General features: G+C 40.3%; 3 protein-coding genes across 5 annotated transcripts in view; 1 reads left to right on the top strand and 2 right to left on the bottom strand.

Annotated features, from left to right (window-relative positions):
• LOC140127920 (serine/threonine-protein kinase N1-like) overlaps nucleotides 1-8,652 on the bottom strand; it is a 74,850-nt gene extending 66,198 nt beyond the window's left edge. Inside the window, exons 1-2 of one of the 2 annotated variants that reach the window (XM_072149139.1) lie at nucleotides 8,504-8,652; nucleotides 8,216-8,356 (exon numbers count right to left, since the gene is read on the bottom strand). The gene's annotated coding sequence lies outside the window, so the exon portion shown is untranslated. The remainder of the gene's footprint in view (nucleotides 1-8,215; nucleotides 8,357-8,503) is intronic. The other variant, XM_072149138.1, reaches the window with a different exon arrangement.
• On the top strand, nucleotides 8,609-14,704 carry LOC140127924 (ATP-dependent RNA helicase DDX39A). Its single transcript, XM_072149144.1, has 10 exons — nucleotides 8,609-8,792; nucleotides 10,547-10,762; nucleotides 11,371-11,591; nucleotides 11,677-11,860; nucleotides 12,100-12,218; nucleotides 12,363-12,494; nucleotides 13,123-13,232; nucleotides 13,675-13,819; nucleotides 13,909-14,056; nucleotides 14,516-14,704. The coding sequence occupies exons 2-10, from the start codon at nucleotides 10,555-10,557 to the stop codon at nucleotides 14,530-14,532; spliced, it is 1,284 nt and encodes a 427-aa protein (XP_072005245.1). The 5' UTR covers nucleotides 8,609-8,792; nucleotides 10,547-10,554; the 3' UTR covers nucleotides 14,533-14,704.
• LOC140127923 (adhesion G protein-coupled receptor E5-like) overlaps nucleotides 14,515-15,749 on the bottom strand; it is a 102,908-nt gene continuing 101,673 nt past the window's right edge. For both annotated transcript variants that reach the window (XM_072149141.1, XM_072149142.1), the window contains one exon: nucleotides 14,515-14,929. In XM_072149141.1, coding sequence (XP_072005242.1) covers nucleotides 14,900-14,929 — 30 coding nt within the window. In that variant the 3' untranslated portion in view covers nucleotides 14,515-14,899. The remainder of the gene's footprint in view (nucleotides 14,930-15,749) is intronic.

Genomic DNA, 15,749 nt, shown 5'->3' with positions numbered 1-15,749 from the left:
AGTACAGAGATAATACACACAGTGATGTCACAGTACAGGGATAATACACACAGTGATGTCACAGTACAGGGATAATACACACAGTGATGTCACAGTACAGGGAAGATAAATACAGTGATGTCACAGTACAGGGAAGATAAACACAGTGATGTCACAGTACAGGGATAATACACACAGTGATGTCACAGCACAGGGATAATACACATAGTGATGTGACAGTACAGGGATAATACACACAGTAATGTCACAGTACAGAGATAATACACACAGTGATGTCACAGTACAGGGATAATACACACAGTGATGTCACAGTACAGAGATAATACACACAGTGATGTCACAGTACAGGGATAATACACACAGTGATGTCACAGTACAGGGATAATACGCACAGTGATGTCACAGTAAAGAGATAATACACACAGTGATGTCACAGTACAGGGATAATACGCACAGTGATGTCACAGTACAGGGATAATACGCACAGTGATGTCACAGTACAGGGATAATACACAGTGATGTCACAGTACAGGGATAATACACACAGTGATGTCACAGCACAGGGATAATACACACAGTGATGTCACAGCACAGGGATAATACACATAGTGATGTGACAGTACAGGGATAATACACACAGTAATGTCACAGTACAGAGATAATACACACAGTGATGTCACAGTACAGGGATAATACACACAGTGATGTCACAGTACAGAGATAATACACACAGTGATGTCACAGTACAGGGATAATACACACAGTGATGTCACAGTACAGGGATAATACGCACAGTGATGTCACAGTAAAGAGATAATACACACAGTGATGTCACAGTACAGGGATAATACGCACAGTGATGTCACAGTACAGGGATAATACGCACAGTGATGTCACAGTACAGGGATAATACACAGTGATGTCACAGTACAGGGATAATACACACAGTGATGTCACAGCACAGGGATAATACACACAGTGATGTCACAGCACAGGGATAATACACATAGTGATGTGACAGTACAGGGATAATACACACAGTAATGTCACAGTACAGGGATAATACACACAGTGATGTGACAGTACAGGGATAATACACACACTGATGTCACAGTACATGGATAATACACACACTGATGTCACAGTACAAGGGATAATACACACAGTGATGTCACAGTACAGATATAATACACACAGTAAAGTCACAGTACAGTGATAATACACACAGTGATGTCACAGTACAGGATAATACACACAGTGATGTCACAGTACAGGAATAATACACACAGTGATGTCACAGTACAGGGATAATACGCACAGTGATGTCACAGTACAAGGGATAATACACACAGTGATGTCACAGTACAGAGATAATACACACAGTAAAGTCACAGTACAGGGATAGCACACACAGTGATGTCACAGTACAGGGATAGCACACACAGTGATGTCACAGTACAGGGATAGCACACACAGTGATTTCACAGTACAGGGATAGCACACAGAGTGATGTCACAGTACAGGGATAATACACACAGTGATGTCACAGTACAGGGATAATACACACAGTGATATCACAGTACAGGGATAATACACACAGTGATGTCACAGTACAGGGATAATACACACAGTGATGTCACAGTACAGGGATAATATACACAGTGATGTCACAGTACAGGGATAATATACACAGTGACGTCACAGTACAGGGATAATATACACAGTGACGTCACAGTACAGGAATAATACACACAGTGATGTAACAGTACAGGGATAATACACACAGTGATGTGACAGTACAGGGATAATACACACAGTGATGTCACAGTACAGAGATAATACACACAGTGATGTCACAGTACAGGGATAATACACACAGTAATGTCACAGTACAAAGATAATACACACAGTGATGTCACAATACAGGGATAACACACACAGTAATGTCACAGTACAGGGATAATACACACAATGATAAGACAGTACAGGGATAATACACACAGTGATGTCACAGTACAAAGATAATACACACAGTGATGTCACAGTACATGGATAATACACACAGTGATGTCACAGTACAGGGATAATACACACAGTAATGTCACAGTACAGGGATAATACACAAAGTGATGTCACAGTACAGGGATAATACACACAGTGATGTCACAGTACAGGGATAATACACAGTGATGTCATAGTACAGGGATAATACACACACTGATGTCACAGTACAGGGATAATACACACACTGATGTCACAGTACAGAGATAATACACACAGTGATGTCACAGTACAGAGATAATACACACAGTTATGTCACAGTACAGTGATAATACACACAGTGATGTCACAGTACAGTGACAATACACACAGTGATGTCACAGTACAGGGATAATACACACAGTGATGTCACAGTACAGGAATAATGCACACAGTGATGTGACAGTACAGGGATAATACACACAGTGATGTCACAGTACAGGGATAATACACAGTGATGTCACAGTACAGGAATAATACACACAGTGATGTGACAGTACAGGGATAATACACACAGTGATGTGACAGTACAGGGATAATACACACAGTGATGTGACAGTACAGGGATAGTACACACAGTGATGTCACAGTACAGGGATAATACACACAGTGATGTCACAGTACAGGGATAATACACAGTGATGTCATAGTACAGGGATAATACACACACTGATGTCACAGTACAGGGATAATACACACAGTGATGTCACAGTACAGGGATAATACACACGGTGATGTCACAGTACAGGGATAATACACACACTGATGTCACAGTACAGAGATAATACACACAGTGATGTCACAGTACAGAGATAATACACACAGTAATGTCACAGTACAGTGATAATACACACAGTGATGTCACAGTACAGTGATAATACACACAGTGATGTCACAGTACAGGGATAATACACACAGTGATGTCACAGTACAGGAATAATGCACACAGTGATGTGACAGTACAGGGATAATACACACAGTGATGTCACAGTACAGGGATAATACACAGTGATGTCACAGTACAGGAATAATACACACAGTGATGTCACAGTACAGGGATAATACACACAGTGATGTGACAGTACAGGGATAGTACACACAGTGATGTCACAGTACAGGGATAATACACAGTGATGTCATAGTACAAGGATAATACACACAGTAATGTCACAGTACATAGATAATACACACAATGATGTGACAGTACAGGGATAATACACACAGTGTTCACAGTACAGGGATAATACACACAGTGATGTCACAGTACAGGGATAATACACACACTCATGTCACAGTACAGGGATAATACACACAGTGATGTCACAATACAGGGATAATACACAAAGTGATGTCACAGTACAGGATAATACACACAGTGATGTCACAGTACAGGGATAATGCACAGTGATGTCATAGTACAGGGATAATACACACAGTGATGTCACAGTACAGGGCTAATACACAGTGATGTCACAGTACAGGTATAATACACACAGTGATGTCACAGTTCAGGGATAATACACACAGTGATGTCACAGTACAGGGATAATAAACACAGTGATGTCACAGTACAGGGAAATACACACAGTGATGTCACAGTACAGGAATAATACACACAGTGATGTCACAGTACAGGGATAATACACACAGTGATGTCACAGTACAGGGATAATACACACAGTGACGTCACAGTACAGGGATAATGTCACAGTACAGATATAACACACACAGTGATGTCACAGTACAGGGATAATACACACGGTGATGTCACAGTACAGGGATAATGTCACAGTACAGATATAACACACACACAGTGATGTCACAGTACTATGAGTGGCTGTTACAGGTTGATTATGGAGGGGAAATGAATGGAGCAATCCTTGTATATATCCCATTTTTTGTGTGGCAGATGAGTCCTTTTATGTCGCATTTGTTCTTTTTACACACAGATACTGAATCTTGTTTTATCAACACCCTTGTAGGAAGAGATGTCACAGGAAGATCTCCTTTGTGTGTTAGCAGGGATTATGGGTGTCTACCATCTATAAAGAAGTGTTGTCACAATACAACATTTCTTAAACTGACCTGGGTGGAGTCATACATGTGCAAATGACACCAGCTATTGTTTATTTGGTGAACATGTAAAATGTTAATGAAGAGTGTTAAAGTAAATCAATCACCGGGTTTGAACTTTATTATGTCAGTATCATACTCACTGCTGCTAAAAGATATCATTAAAGAAAATCAATCTTCTAGTAAAATCAAAAACAAGTGAAACTTTATTTGTATTCCGCCTTCTATCTTTTCTGTGATCCTTTTTTCCTTATAGATTGTGAGCAGGACCCTCTTTCCAATTGTTACATCTGACCATTTCATTACTCTGTCATTGCAATGTCTTATTTAGTTTGTATAAGTATCCTATGTTTAGTAAATCTATAAGAAATGATTAAACTATATACAGGCGGTCCCCTACTTAAGAACAACCGACTTACAGACGACCCCTAGTTACAAACGGACCTCTGGATGTTGGTAATTACTGTACTTTAGCCCTAGGGTGGTGACACACATGGCGTTTTTAGGCCGTTTTTAGTTTTTTACGATCTGAAAACACAGTAACTAAAAACGGCCCAAAAACGGAATAAAAACGCCATGTGTGTCACCACCCTTAGGCTACAATAAACAGCTTTAACAGTTATAACAGTTATCTGTAATGAAGCTCTATTGTTAATACTGAGAATCCAACATTTTTGAATCCTATTGTCACAGAGACCCCCCAAAATTTGTCTGGAGTTAAAATGATAAAATATACAGTTCTGACTTGAATACAAATTCAACTTAAGAACAAACCCACAGGGTTTGGGAAACAGTGGTTTGTGGAATACTTGCACACATTCCTGAATTTTCCAGGATTATCACAAATTTCAGATTAAAATCATGGCAATGTATATAAATACCAGTCAAAAATGCAAACTAGATCCAAAAAGGAGTTTTTTTTTATCTAGTCTGGGTGTTATTGAGGTCAACCCCCATCTCTGTGCATTACGTTCATATCTAGAATATGGATGTTCCTTGACCTCCTGTTCCATGTCTGGGTGAACATGTGAATTAATGGGAGATTTTTGTGGCAAGTACACATGGCCCTGCCAAGTTCCCACATCTCTGCCTAATAACTAAAGGGTTCATTCTGAACAAATACTAATTTCAAAGTATTCATAACATTATAATAGGATAATACTGTATATGGGGAGCTGAACTATATACAGCAATTTATAGACACCATACACCCTGCCTTCTAGAAGTGTTAGCAGGTGCTGAGAGACTTATTGAGGGATACAACTAGTGAGTGGCTTTTTGTTGTCTCCCATTTGATTGGTTTATCTGAATTATATTTTTGGATTAAACAAACATAAAATAATAGAATTTGGCCGTGCTGGTAGGAAAAATTCTCCACCGCGTTATTGTGGGATAATTAGATATATATTTCAGCAACAACACATTCTGGTTCCTTCATCAGGTGTCTACATTGCAAAACTTAATTTGACTATTTTTATCAATTATTATAATCTACTAGAAACCTGTGAAAAGGACTTGATCCTGTGTAGTGGAAACCGGTTTCTGCAAGGAGAACCAAAAACACATTTACCTTAACTATATGCCCCACACCCTCATGCCCTAATGTGTATTGGTTATGGGCAACACCCAACAGTGGTCTACAACATCATTCATATGCAAGCAAAGGTGCCAAGCACCGACTCTCCATACTGGACTAAGACTATATACCAAATGCTGAATAAACATTGACAGACTATCTAATATTCTATAATGTTGGATATAGAAGAATAAATGTTTAATAAAATCATCTTATATAAGTCCACATTCAGGTGACACAGCGTGAGTGCAATCTCTAGTTCCCCTCTGCTTCTACAGAATTGATGGATTTCTATGGTGACCTGGTATCTAGTAGAATAGAACCACAGGAGGTCCAAGTATTGCAGCCGTCATACAGATGCTAAATGCAGTTTTATTACATCACCTCCAATTCTGTGCTGTATACAAGTGCCTGGTTATCAAACAGTACTTTCTGGACGTTATATACCTCTCGCCACATTAAATAGTATAAGACATTTTACATCTCGTCTAACAAATAGACACAGCTTAGTGGAAAGGGATATTGTTTTTGAGTACAACATGCAATTAGATGAAGTTTTAACACTATATATAATTATTGCTTTTCCATGTGGATAGGAGTTCTATTCGGGATCAGACACAGCAATCAGGCACTTATCCCATATCTTGTTGATTTGCTTTGGGGACATGTATTAACGGGATTGTCTGCAGGCTGAAAAACACTAAGCTCCATTCATCTCTATACAGAAATTTCTATACATTTCTGTACACAAATGCAATACCAGCACAAACCATTGTCATGGGTGGCACAGTTTTTGGGAAAAAAAAGCAGCCATGTTTTTCAATGTCCCCTTTAGGTCTCCTTGCACATGTCTGCAAATGTTAGCCGACATATAAGTGCATTGTGCACGGACGGCCACACCGCAAAATATGGGTCAGGTCCTATTCCTGCCCTGATATGGTGAGCTTGTGACTCATGGTACACATCTGCTTATTTTTCATGCTGGTCTTAATATCTTTTCTATATGGAACAGTGTGTGCCTTACATATGATGAGATGAAGCGCAACCTTGGCAGGCCTTGTGTCAGTCTATTCAACCATGAATTCATTGAAGGCTGATGACCTTACCTATTTCCCGCTCTCACAAAACCTCTGTTTTTTGTTTTTTTAATGGTGACAAAAATCCATTATTTGTGCTAAACTTTTTGCGAAAATAGAGGAGAAATAGGCATAAACCAATGTTTTGTGAATTTTGAGGGCATGTTACATGTCCCTCAATGTGTGAAGAACCTTAACCCCTTCAACTAAAATATGAAAGCAAATCTAGTTATTATGGATAATTTTTAAACCATCTAATCCCAGAAGTGAAATCCCATTCACTTATTTGTAAGATGCTATACCAAAAACCTAGTTTGCACAACTTTATGTAAACCTGACCACTGTCTGAACATGGCTAAAGGCGTTAGATGAAGTTTAGGGGGTCCATTTTAAAGATATACCTTGTCTCAGAGGTGGGACACATATCTTGCAGACATTTATGGCATATTCTGTGGCTAACCAATAAATAACTTTTATCAGAATAGCCCTTGCAGGGTGCAATCACACATTGCATGTTACCAGTGAGGGCGCTTTCACACATTGCGTTTTGCAACTGAGGAGAGGGGATTTGCCTAATTACATTACTGTTAACATTTGCGTTTACAAAAACGCATCATAAAAACAATGTTAACGTTTCGCCAAAATGCATTTGCAATTCCAATTAAACGCATGCGTTTCAATAACGCAACGAAAACGGCACATGGGAAACTGCCCTCAGGGTGCATTCACAAGTGGCATTTTGGGTGCGTCGTAACACATGCGTTTTTAAATGTTAAAATGCGTTTGGCTACTCTGAAAGCGTCTTTCTTCATTGCTATAAGGCTGTGGTCACATGTTCCGCTAGGCGTCTGTTCCAAACGTGAAGCTAGCGGAATGTGTGAATGCGCCCTCAGGAAATAGTGAAATGATCCGTGTAGTGTTCATCTCAGGCCCAGTTCACTCCTGTGTTCGGACCTTAGTTATCTTTCAGCACTCAAAACGATAATAACAGAACTTTAAAAGCTTCAGATGGATTGATTGGATTTAATTAAATTGACTTTTAATGGCTCCCATTAATGTATATTTTCAATAATTCCGTAATGTACCAGTTGCAGCAATTCTCTCCGTATTTCTGTTCAAACAATAAGATGTGGAGCGAACAGACAGTAACGGAAGCCATATATAGCCTGTAGAAATCAATAAACAGCTTATGGATTCGTTAGACTTCCGTTATTACCGTTTTAGTGACAGAACGCTGGTGTGAACTGGACCTTATTATGAAAACTTTGTGATGTTCACCGTGAAACGTAAACAAACAATGAGATAGTGAAAGATGAAATTTGTGATGTGATTACTAGTTTTTCTTTTCAAAAAGCATAAAAATCTTCAAGAAAATAAAATTTTATCAAAATGAAGAGCATGTTGAGTAGCGTCAGTTACCCACTGACCGAGTGGTTTTGCGTGGTCTTACCTTACAGATGATGCAGCTATGTGGCGCAGTGGGTGACCGCCATGTTTCATGTTGTTTACGCAAAAGTAGAACTCATCGTTAACCGTAACGACCAAAGTTCAGCTTTAATTTCATATATGCTCAGTAATGATGAAAGCTGAGCTGAAATGGAAGATACTATTTTAATAAATAGAGTCCACTCTTTTGTTATTGATTTTACCAAAATGAAAAATGCTGTATTATTCAACACAAATATAAATAAAGATTTATTATTTAAAAAAAAAACGAAAGTAAAATAAGAATCGTTACCTACATCGTTTTACTACTATTGGTACTTCCTGTAGTCCCGCCCATTCGTTTGACCAATAAACTGCCGAATTGTTCTTAACAAAAGCCCGGCGTCTTCCTTGTTCCCATTGGGCGCCACGCCCCCTTTTATGCGTTTTGCGGCCTATAACCACACAGGACGACGGTGACGCAAACCGAATAAGCCAATCGTAATTAGTGGGCGGAGCTTTGACACGGCCTAGTATCTTGTAGGCCAAGCAGCAGGGTCAAGCCGCAATACACGTGGAGGTGTAGCCACAGGAGAGCAAAGGTAAGAGGGAGCGGGAGTCTTCGTGGACCGGGGGTTCGGTTGTTGGTAGGTTCGGGGACTGGTGGGGGAAGCGGGATCTCTGCGCTAAGATGTGGCGGGGCGGTGATTACAGGATGTCCGGCTCGTCTGGTGGGCTGCTCCTGTATATGGCGGATAGCGCGGCCATTTCATAGGTAGACTACGACCTACGGGAGGAATAGGGACGGCTACGTCCGTATTGCTGGGTTATGGCGGGTGTGTATAGTCTACGCAGAGGGGATAAGGCCCAAAAACGGAGGACGCGCTGCCTATAAATAAAGTTTTATTGAAACGACCGCGTGTCTGATAACTAATTAATTGAGAGGTCTTTGTTTGTTTCATCAAACTTTATTTATATTTAAGTAATGAGCGTATAGGGACCTTCTGTGTAGATAAAATTCGAATATATAGTGGAATTCATGTTTTATGGCTCTAGAGGTGTCTGCTGTGTCTTCCTTGGGGCCCTGAAAGCTGCCTGTGACATCCAGGTTATCCAGTGAAACAGCTGCAATTGCTCTATAACAACAAAGCCCTGCTCTTCAAACCCCCCTCCCCTCCTGATATCACAGCAGATGGTCATTGTTTACTAGTGTCTGATCTCAAATTATAACAATTATCATTGTATGGGACCACTTAGGCCACAAGATGGCTGGAGCAGTGTCTGTTTTGTATGTGGGAAATGAGAGCATTTGCTACAGGTCTTATAACTTTTCTTTAACACTTGTACCTTTACACTACCAATACTTGTTAATTGTGTACTAAAGTTGTTGAAAGGGGCAATATCAAATGGGGGGTTATATTTATAGAGTTTTGTAATAATAGTTCCTTTATATAGTTCAGATTACACAGTGGGGGACATTTACTTAGAGTGTCGGTGTCTGCATTGGCTTTGTTACCGACCTGCTCTCGGAAAGAAGATACACATTTAATATTGTAGAGCTGTGCAGAGCCCATTTTTTGTCCCTGGGACCAAAATCTGTCCCAAGCACCAGAAATGTGTCCAACAGTCCCTGCTAGACCAGTTTTCTTTTGGTCTACTTTCCGCCAGTTTACAGCGCCCAAAAATGGCTGCGACACATATTAATTCTGTCTGAGTTTCCACTCCGCCAAAGCCACGCCCCTTTTCGGAGAAGAGTCGGAGCAGACTGAAAAAGTCATTTTTTCTGTCCCCGACAGCTAATAAATAGGTAGGAGAGCAGAACATGTGGTGAGAGCGCCACAAAACTGGCGGAAACGCCATAGTAAATGTCCCCCAGTGAGTTTGCCAAATCTGTCCCTGTACCCGATTGGGCTCACAATCTAATCATCCTACTGCTGTGTTTTGGGGTGTGGAAGGAAACTGGGGGACCTGGAGGAAACCCATGCAAACACAGAACATACAAACTCTTTGCATATGTTCTTCTCAGCTTATCAGTCTCTGTGGGGATCTGATAACTGAGGGGGTGAGCAAAGGTGTTTACAATGTTCCCTATGGCTAGTGCTTTAGGTGACTCTGCTACACAAGTGCTATTGCAGAGGGAACCTATAGACCCGACATTTATAGTAGTTGGCGCTTGAAAGACCGGCACTTTAATGGCATATTGTAACATATGTTTCTCAGTGTGAACATCTTACCCATCCCAGATTTGGGTTCTGAATGATTTACGGGCATTTAGGACGTATAGTGGATGTGTCTTTCCATTTATGTTCTCGCAGGCTTTGTAAAGAAAGTAATGTATGGCTTTTATCTATCTCAGACAGCACCATGACGGAACAGGATGTTGAAAACGAGTTGTTGGATTATGAAGAAGATGATGAACCCCAGGCACCTGCTGAGGCCCCAGCACCAACCACCAGGAAGGAGGTTAAAGGATCCTATGTGTCCATCCATAGCTCTGGCTTCAGAGACTTCTTGTTAAAGCCTGAACTACTGCGAGCCATTGTGGACTGTGGCTTTGAGCACCCGTCTGAAGGTAGGAGCAATGATTGTGCTATTGTCCACAATGTTGCATAGAATCCTGTGGGTCCCAGAATGGCTGGAAGCTCATTAATAAGTTAGTCTGGTGTTACATACTATACAGGGTGTGATTGATTACAATGCTTTTAAACATTCCCATAAATCCACCCTCTGTTTTAAGACAAGATATAGAAATTTGTTGTCACAACAAGATGTTCTGTGCCTGAATCCCTATTTCTGCACCTGATTAGAGGTGAACCAACCAGTAATCAATACTGTGTTGCCCTATTCTATGCATAGGAGTTGGGGTCGTGATTGCTGTGTATAACGACCAGGTCATATGCATGTCCACCTATACATCCCCTTGTATGAAACGGCAAAGTAAACATGATTGTTGACCGGTTTTCAACATGGTATTGCTTGGAGTTCCTGAGTTTGGACACCAGCAATCTGACATAAGTACATACAGAATTAGTGTGTTTCTGAAATACCTGTATTCCTAGGTAGTACATAGACAATCTGCTTGGTGCTGCCCAACCACAGGCAATTGTCATACACAACAGAATGAGCCATATGTTTTTGTTTTTTTACTCTTTATTGACTTGTTTTATTCGCTTATTGCAGTGCAACATGAATGTATCCCTCAAGCCATTCTTGGCATGGATATCCTGTGCCAAGCAAAATCTGGTATGGGAAAGACGGCAGTCTTCGTCCTGGCAACTCTTCAGCAGATTGAAGCGGTTGACGGGCAGGTTTCAGTACTGGTAATGTGCCACACACGTGAGCTTGCTTTCCAGATCAGCAAGGAGTATGAGAGATTCTCAAAGTACATGCCTAATGTTAAGGTAAGTGATCTATAATTCCATCGGGGTGTTTATATGGATTTTATGGTTTTGTTATCGCATATTCATGTTGTCATCTTGTTTATAGGTTGCAGTTTTCTTCGGTGGACTTGCCATCAAGAAGGATGAAGATACCATTCGCAAAAATTGTCCTCATATTGTGGTTGGAACACCCGGTCGTATCTTGGCACTTGTTAGACAGAAGACACTCAACTTGAAGAATGTCAAACACTTTGTTCTGGACGAATGTGACAAGATGTTGGAACAATTAGGTAAGTGAGGCTGAATACATGGAAGTTGGAAATCCTGATTAATAAGGGTTCTGACCAAGCAAACCCCCTTCATTAATTCATTGTCTATCCTTCAAGCCGTCCAGTACACTGCTCTAGTTCTGTGAGCTGGCACATCTATATTGAGCATTGGGACACCCTTTAATGTGGCAGGGAATGTTTTTACACAGGGTTGTGTTATGTGATGTTGGTGATCTTAACTATATTATGTTCTTTCCTAGATATGCGTAGGGATGTACAGGAGATATTCCGTCTTACACCTCACGAGAAGCAGTGCATGATGTTCAGTGCCACACTCAGCAAGGAGATTCGTCCAGTCTGCAGGAAGTTCATGCAGGATGTAAGTCTCGTATTGTTTTTTTTTTTTTTTTTTTTTTGCATGCATTCTATTATGGTATGGTGTTTTTTTAATATATTGGATGTTACTTACCCCTCTTTGGTTTATGCAATTCAATATATAATTTTTTTTTCTTCTCTTCTGCAGCCTATGGAGGTGTTTGTGGATGATGAAACCAAGCTGACACTTCATGGTCTTCAGCAGTATTATGTCAAATTGAAGGACAGTGAAAAGAACCGTAAATTATTTGACCTGTTGGACGTGCTCGAGTTTAACCAGGTTAGTATACAAAAAAAAATGGTTACATCTGCAGCGTTTGGTAGTTGCTGAGTAGTGTGACACCCTCCCCAACTTGTGAAACTTGCTAAAAGAAATGTAGAAAGTGCTTACTGAATTTCTTGTCCTGTGTGTGTTGACTATGCCCAAGTCATACTGGATTTCTTGTCCTATGTCCCCCTATATAGCTATGTGAGTTTGACAATACGTTCCCATACTCTATTTACTGCTTTCCTAGTACAGTGGAGCATTTGTATTACAAGTAACTTGGTCTGCAAGTGTTTTTGCATTTTACACAAATTGTGATTTGTTTTACAAGCAAAATTTCATAATACAAGCATTGTGGCCTCTATACCCTCTAGTGTACTGTACCTCCCTCATCACAAAATTGTATAACACAATATTAAAGAAATAGAACAAAGGGGCTAGATGTTGTACTAGACATGACTAAATATTTTTGGAGTGGGAATAGTCTGTTTCAATTATTTCCTATTGGAACACTTTGATCAGTGATTTGGGTTACAAGCATTCCACTTGAAGAATATAGTGTGTGTACTTCTTATTGTGTGACAGGATGAGGGATGGCTCCTCCATGATGAGATATATATAATCTATACCTTATTGCTTGCAGGTGGTGATCTTTGTGAAATCTGTACAGAGATGTGTGGCACTGGCGCAGCTCCTGGTAGAGCAGAACTTCCCTGCCATTGCTATTCACAGGGGAATGCAACAAGAAGAGAGGTGAGTTCTTGACAGTTCTTACATGGAATACTAAACAAAAGGGTACATACATTCCGCTACATGTCCTTATGGATATATGGTTAAAAATCTCAAATTGCCCTGTACCATTGGGTTCAAAACATTTATTCCTAGATTTGCCCAGTTGGGCACACCAGAAGTCTTCTTTTGGTGCACATTTGTATTTGCATAGTATACTCCTGACACCGTTGAAATGGTCTGTGAGTGTACACCACAAAATTGGTTTTTGCAAATTTCTACATGTACATTTACATTACACTGATTAAATTTTCCTGCTAATATCCATAATACATGAACGACTTGGGTTTACAGCTACATATGACTTGTAGGATGGTGTTGACTTTTAGGATACACATGATTTGTAGGATGGTAAATGTTGGAGTCTGGTATTGGTTGCAATTAACATGTTTGCTCTATTGTACAGGTTGTCCCGATACCAACAGTTTAAGGATTTCCAGAGAAGAATCCTGGTAGCCACTAATCTCTTTGGTCGTGGTATGGATATTGAAAGAGTTAACATCGTATTCAACTATGATATGCCTGAAGATTCAGACACCTACTTGCACAGGGTAAGCTCATAGACTACAACAATGTGTGCTGATGTCGCAGTTTTCCATCATTCAACCATTCCTAATGTACTTTCTTTTCACCCGTCCAGGTGGCACGTGCCGGCCGTTTTGGAACTAAAGGTCTGGCTGTGACGTTTGTGTCCGACGAGGAAGATGCCAAGATTCTGAATGATGTCCAAGACAGGTTCGAAGTGAATGTGGGAGAGTTGCCCGATGAGATAGACATATCCACTTACAGTGAGTATTTTGGTAACTATTGTACTGTAATTATTAGCATTCCCTTTGTAGCAAAGGGTCCCCCGTCAACTTTTCTCTGCTGCTGCCTAATTTACTTTCTTAGAAAATTTCAAACATCTCTATTCACTATTCAGTCTTAGAGACTATGTAAAAGTGTGTGTTGAAATGTATCCCCTGCATTATACTAAAAACCTAATTACATGTAGCCACAGTAAGAGGGAGCTCAGGAGGTTCCCACATACAGGCTATATTATGCAATTGGTTATGACACATACTAGCGTCTCAGATATTAATGCGATTATAAAGGCAAGCAGACTTGGTTTATCTATGTTTATTAGCTTGGTATACAAATTCAGTGCATTCTCATAAATATGTACCATAAGCAGAAGCTTTTTAGATAAAATATTTACATCTGAAGTATAAAAGTATTGACATGTGCCTTTCTTCCTCTCTCCACAGTTGAACAGAGTCGATAACCATGCCCTCCATTCCTCAGCGTATTTCCTGGCTCCTTCTCTGCTCTCTTGTCTGGCTGCACCGCCCGTGCCAGGGAAAAGAATCATTTGATTTTACAACATTGTGGGATTTTTTTATTCATGGCTTTTGTGTAAAGAACGAAAAAATTAAAAAGTTTTTTTATGGTTTGAATCTTGTGTCTTTACATCCTTGCGCAGTCATGTCTTGAAAAGGTCACTAATTGAGGTTTTTTGTGGTGAATGTCTTGAGTATCAGAAGTAAAGAGGCTGATATTTCTTTGGCAAAGCCGAGTGGTGGGAAACACAATTGGACCATCTTTAGGAAGACAATTACAGTAAATAGTCCAGGAGTCCAATCCACTGGTCATCATAAGCCAGACTCCTTGCTTGTTTTGGCCTGTAAGTAGACATATTGGAAAGATAAAACAAAATTATAAGCCTCCATGAAACAGCCCTAATCATAATCAACATTTAACTGAAGTCTGCTATTGGTATGGGTCACCAAAAATATTAGGAAGGGCAATGCTTGAATTCAGCAATTGAAGCAGAGAGGCTTCATTTCCAGGCACAAATGTACCCGGTGCTGGAAGAAGGTGCGTTGCACACAGTACCCCAAAGATGGTCCTGCAATGTGGCATAGTATGGAGGCCAATATCTGATAAGTGAAAAAGGAAGATGGTGTTTGAATGGACCAAAGCTTTTAGATATGCGTCGCCCGATATTGCACAGTGGATGTGCTTGGTATTGCAGCTTGTCCACTTTCTGCAAATTGTTATTGTTTGTGTAATAAAGTTACACAATTTTCCAATCTACTTTCTCTAGATCTTTGATTGCTATCCTTCCTTATAAAGCTTCTATGTTTTATAGCCAGTGGAAGGAAATCTGTTCATGGTCATGTGATGTCACACAGGTGCATAAGATGTTCTTATCACAGAGTAGTCAGCCATGTGCTACTACAAGCCATGCACCTGCTTGTCCATCAAATGACCACGCACAGGTCATCTGGAAGCAAACCTAGGAGCATGGGTTTCCTCCCACACCAAAACCTACTGGTAGGTTGATTAGATCAGGGGTCCACAAACTACAGCCCATGGGCCGGACAGTTTCTATCAGGTCCTATCCAGGGCCGAGCCCCCGGATTTGGCGTATTGTGGCCTGCACCTGTTGATTTGCTAAAATTATTCCATAAAGCTACAGAGACTCCCATGTGCAAAGAG

The sequence above is a fragment of the Engystomops pustulosus genome, chromosome 4, assembly GCF_040894005.1.
Source record: "Engystomops pustulosus chromosome 4, aEngPut4.maternal, whole genome shotgun sequence".
NCBI classification, from domain to species: domain Eukaryota; kingdom Metazoa; phylum Chordata; class Amphibia; order Anura; family Leptodactylidae; genus Engystomops; species Engystomops pustulosus.
This window is presented reverse-complemented; position numbering and strand designations above follow the sequence as displayed.

Bases quoted from the DNA above. Each gene is read 5' to 3' on its own strand.
- LOC140127924 (XM_072149144.1), top strand. From the start codon at position 10,555: ATGACGGAACAGGATGTTGAAAACGAGTTGTTGGATTATGAAGAAGAT. The intron at 12,219-12,362 runs GTAAGTCTCGTA...TCTCTTCTGCAG, and splicing joins GCAGGAAGTTCATGCAGGAT to CCTATGGAGGTGTTTGTGGA. The intron at 12,495-13,122 runs GTTAGTATACAA...TATTGCTTGCAG, and splicing joins ACGTGCTCGAGTTTAACCAG to GTGGTGATCTTTGTGAAATC.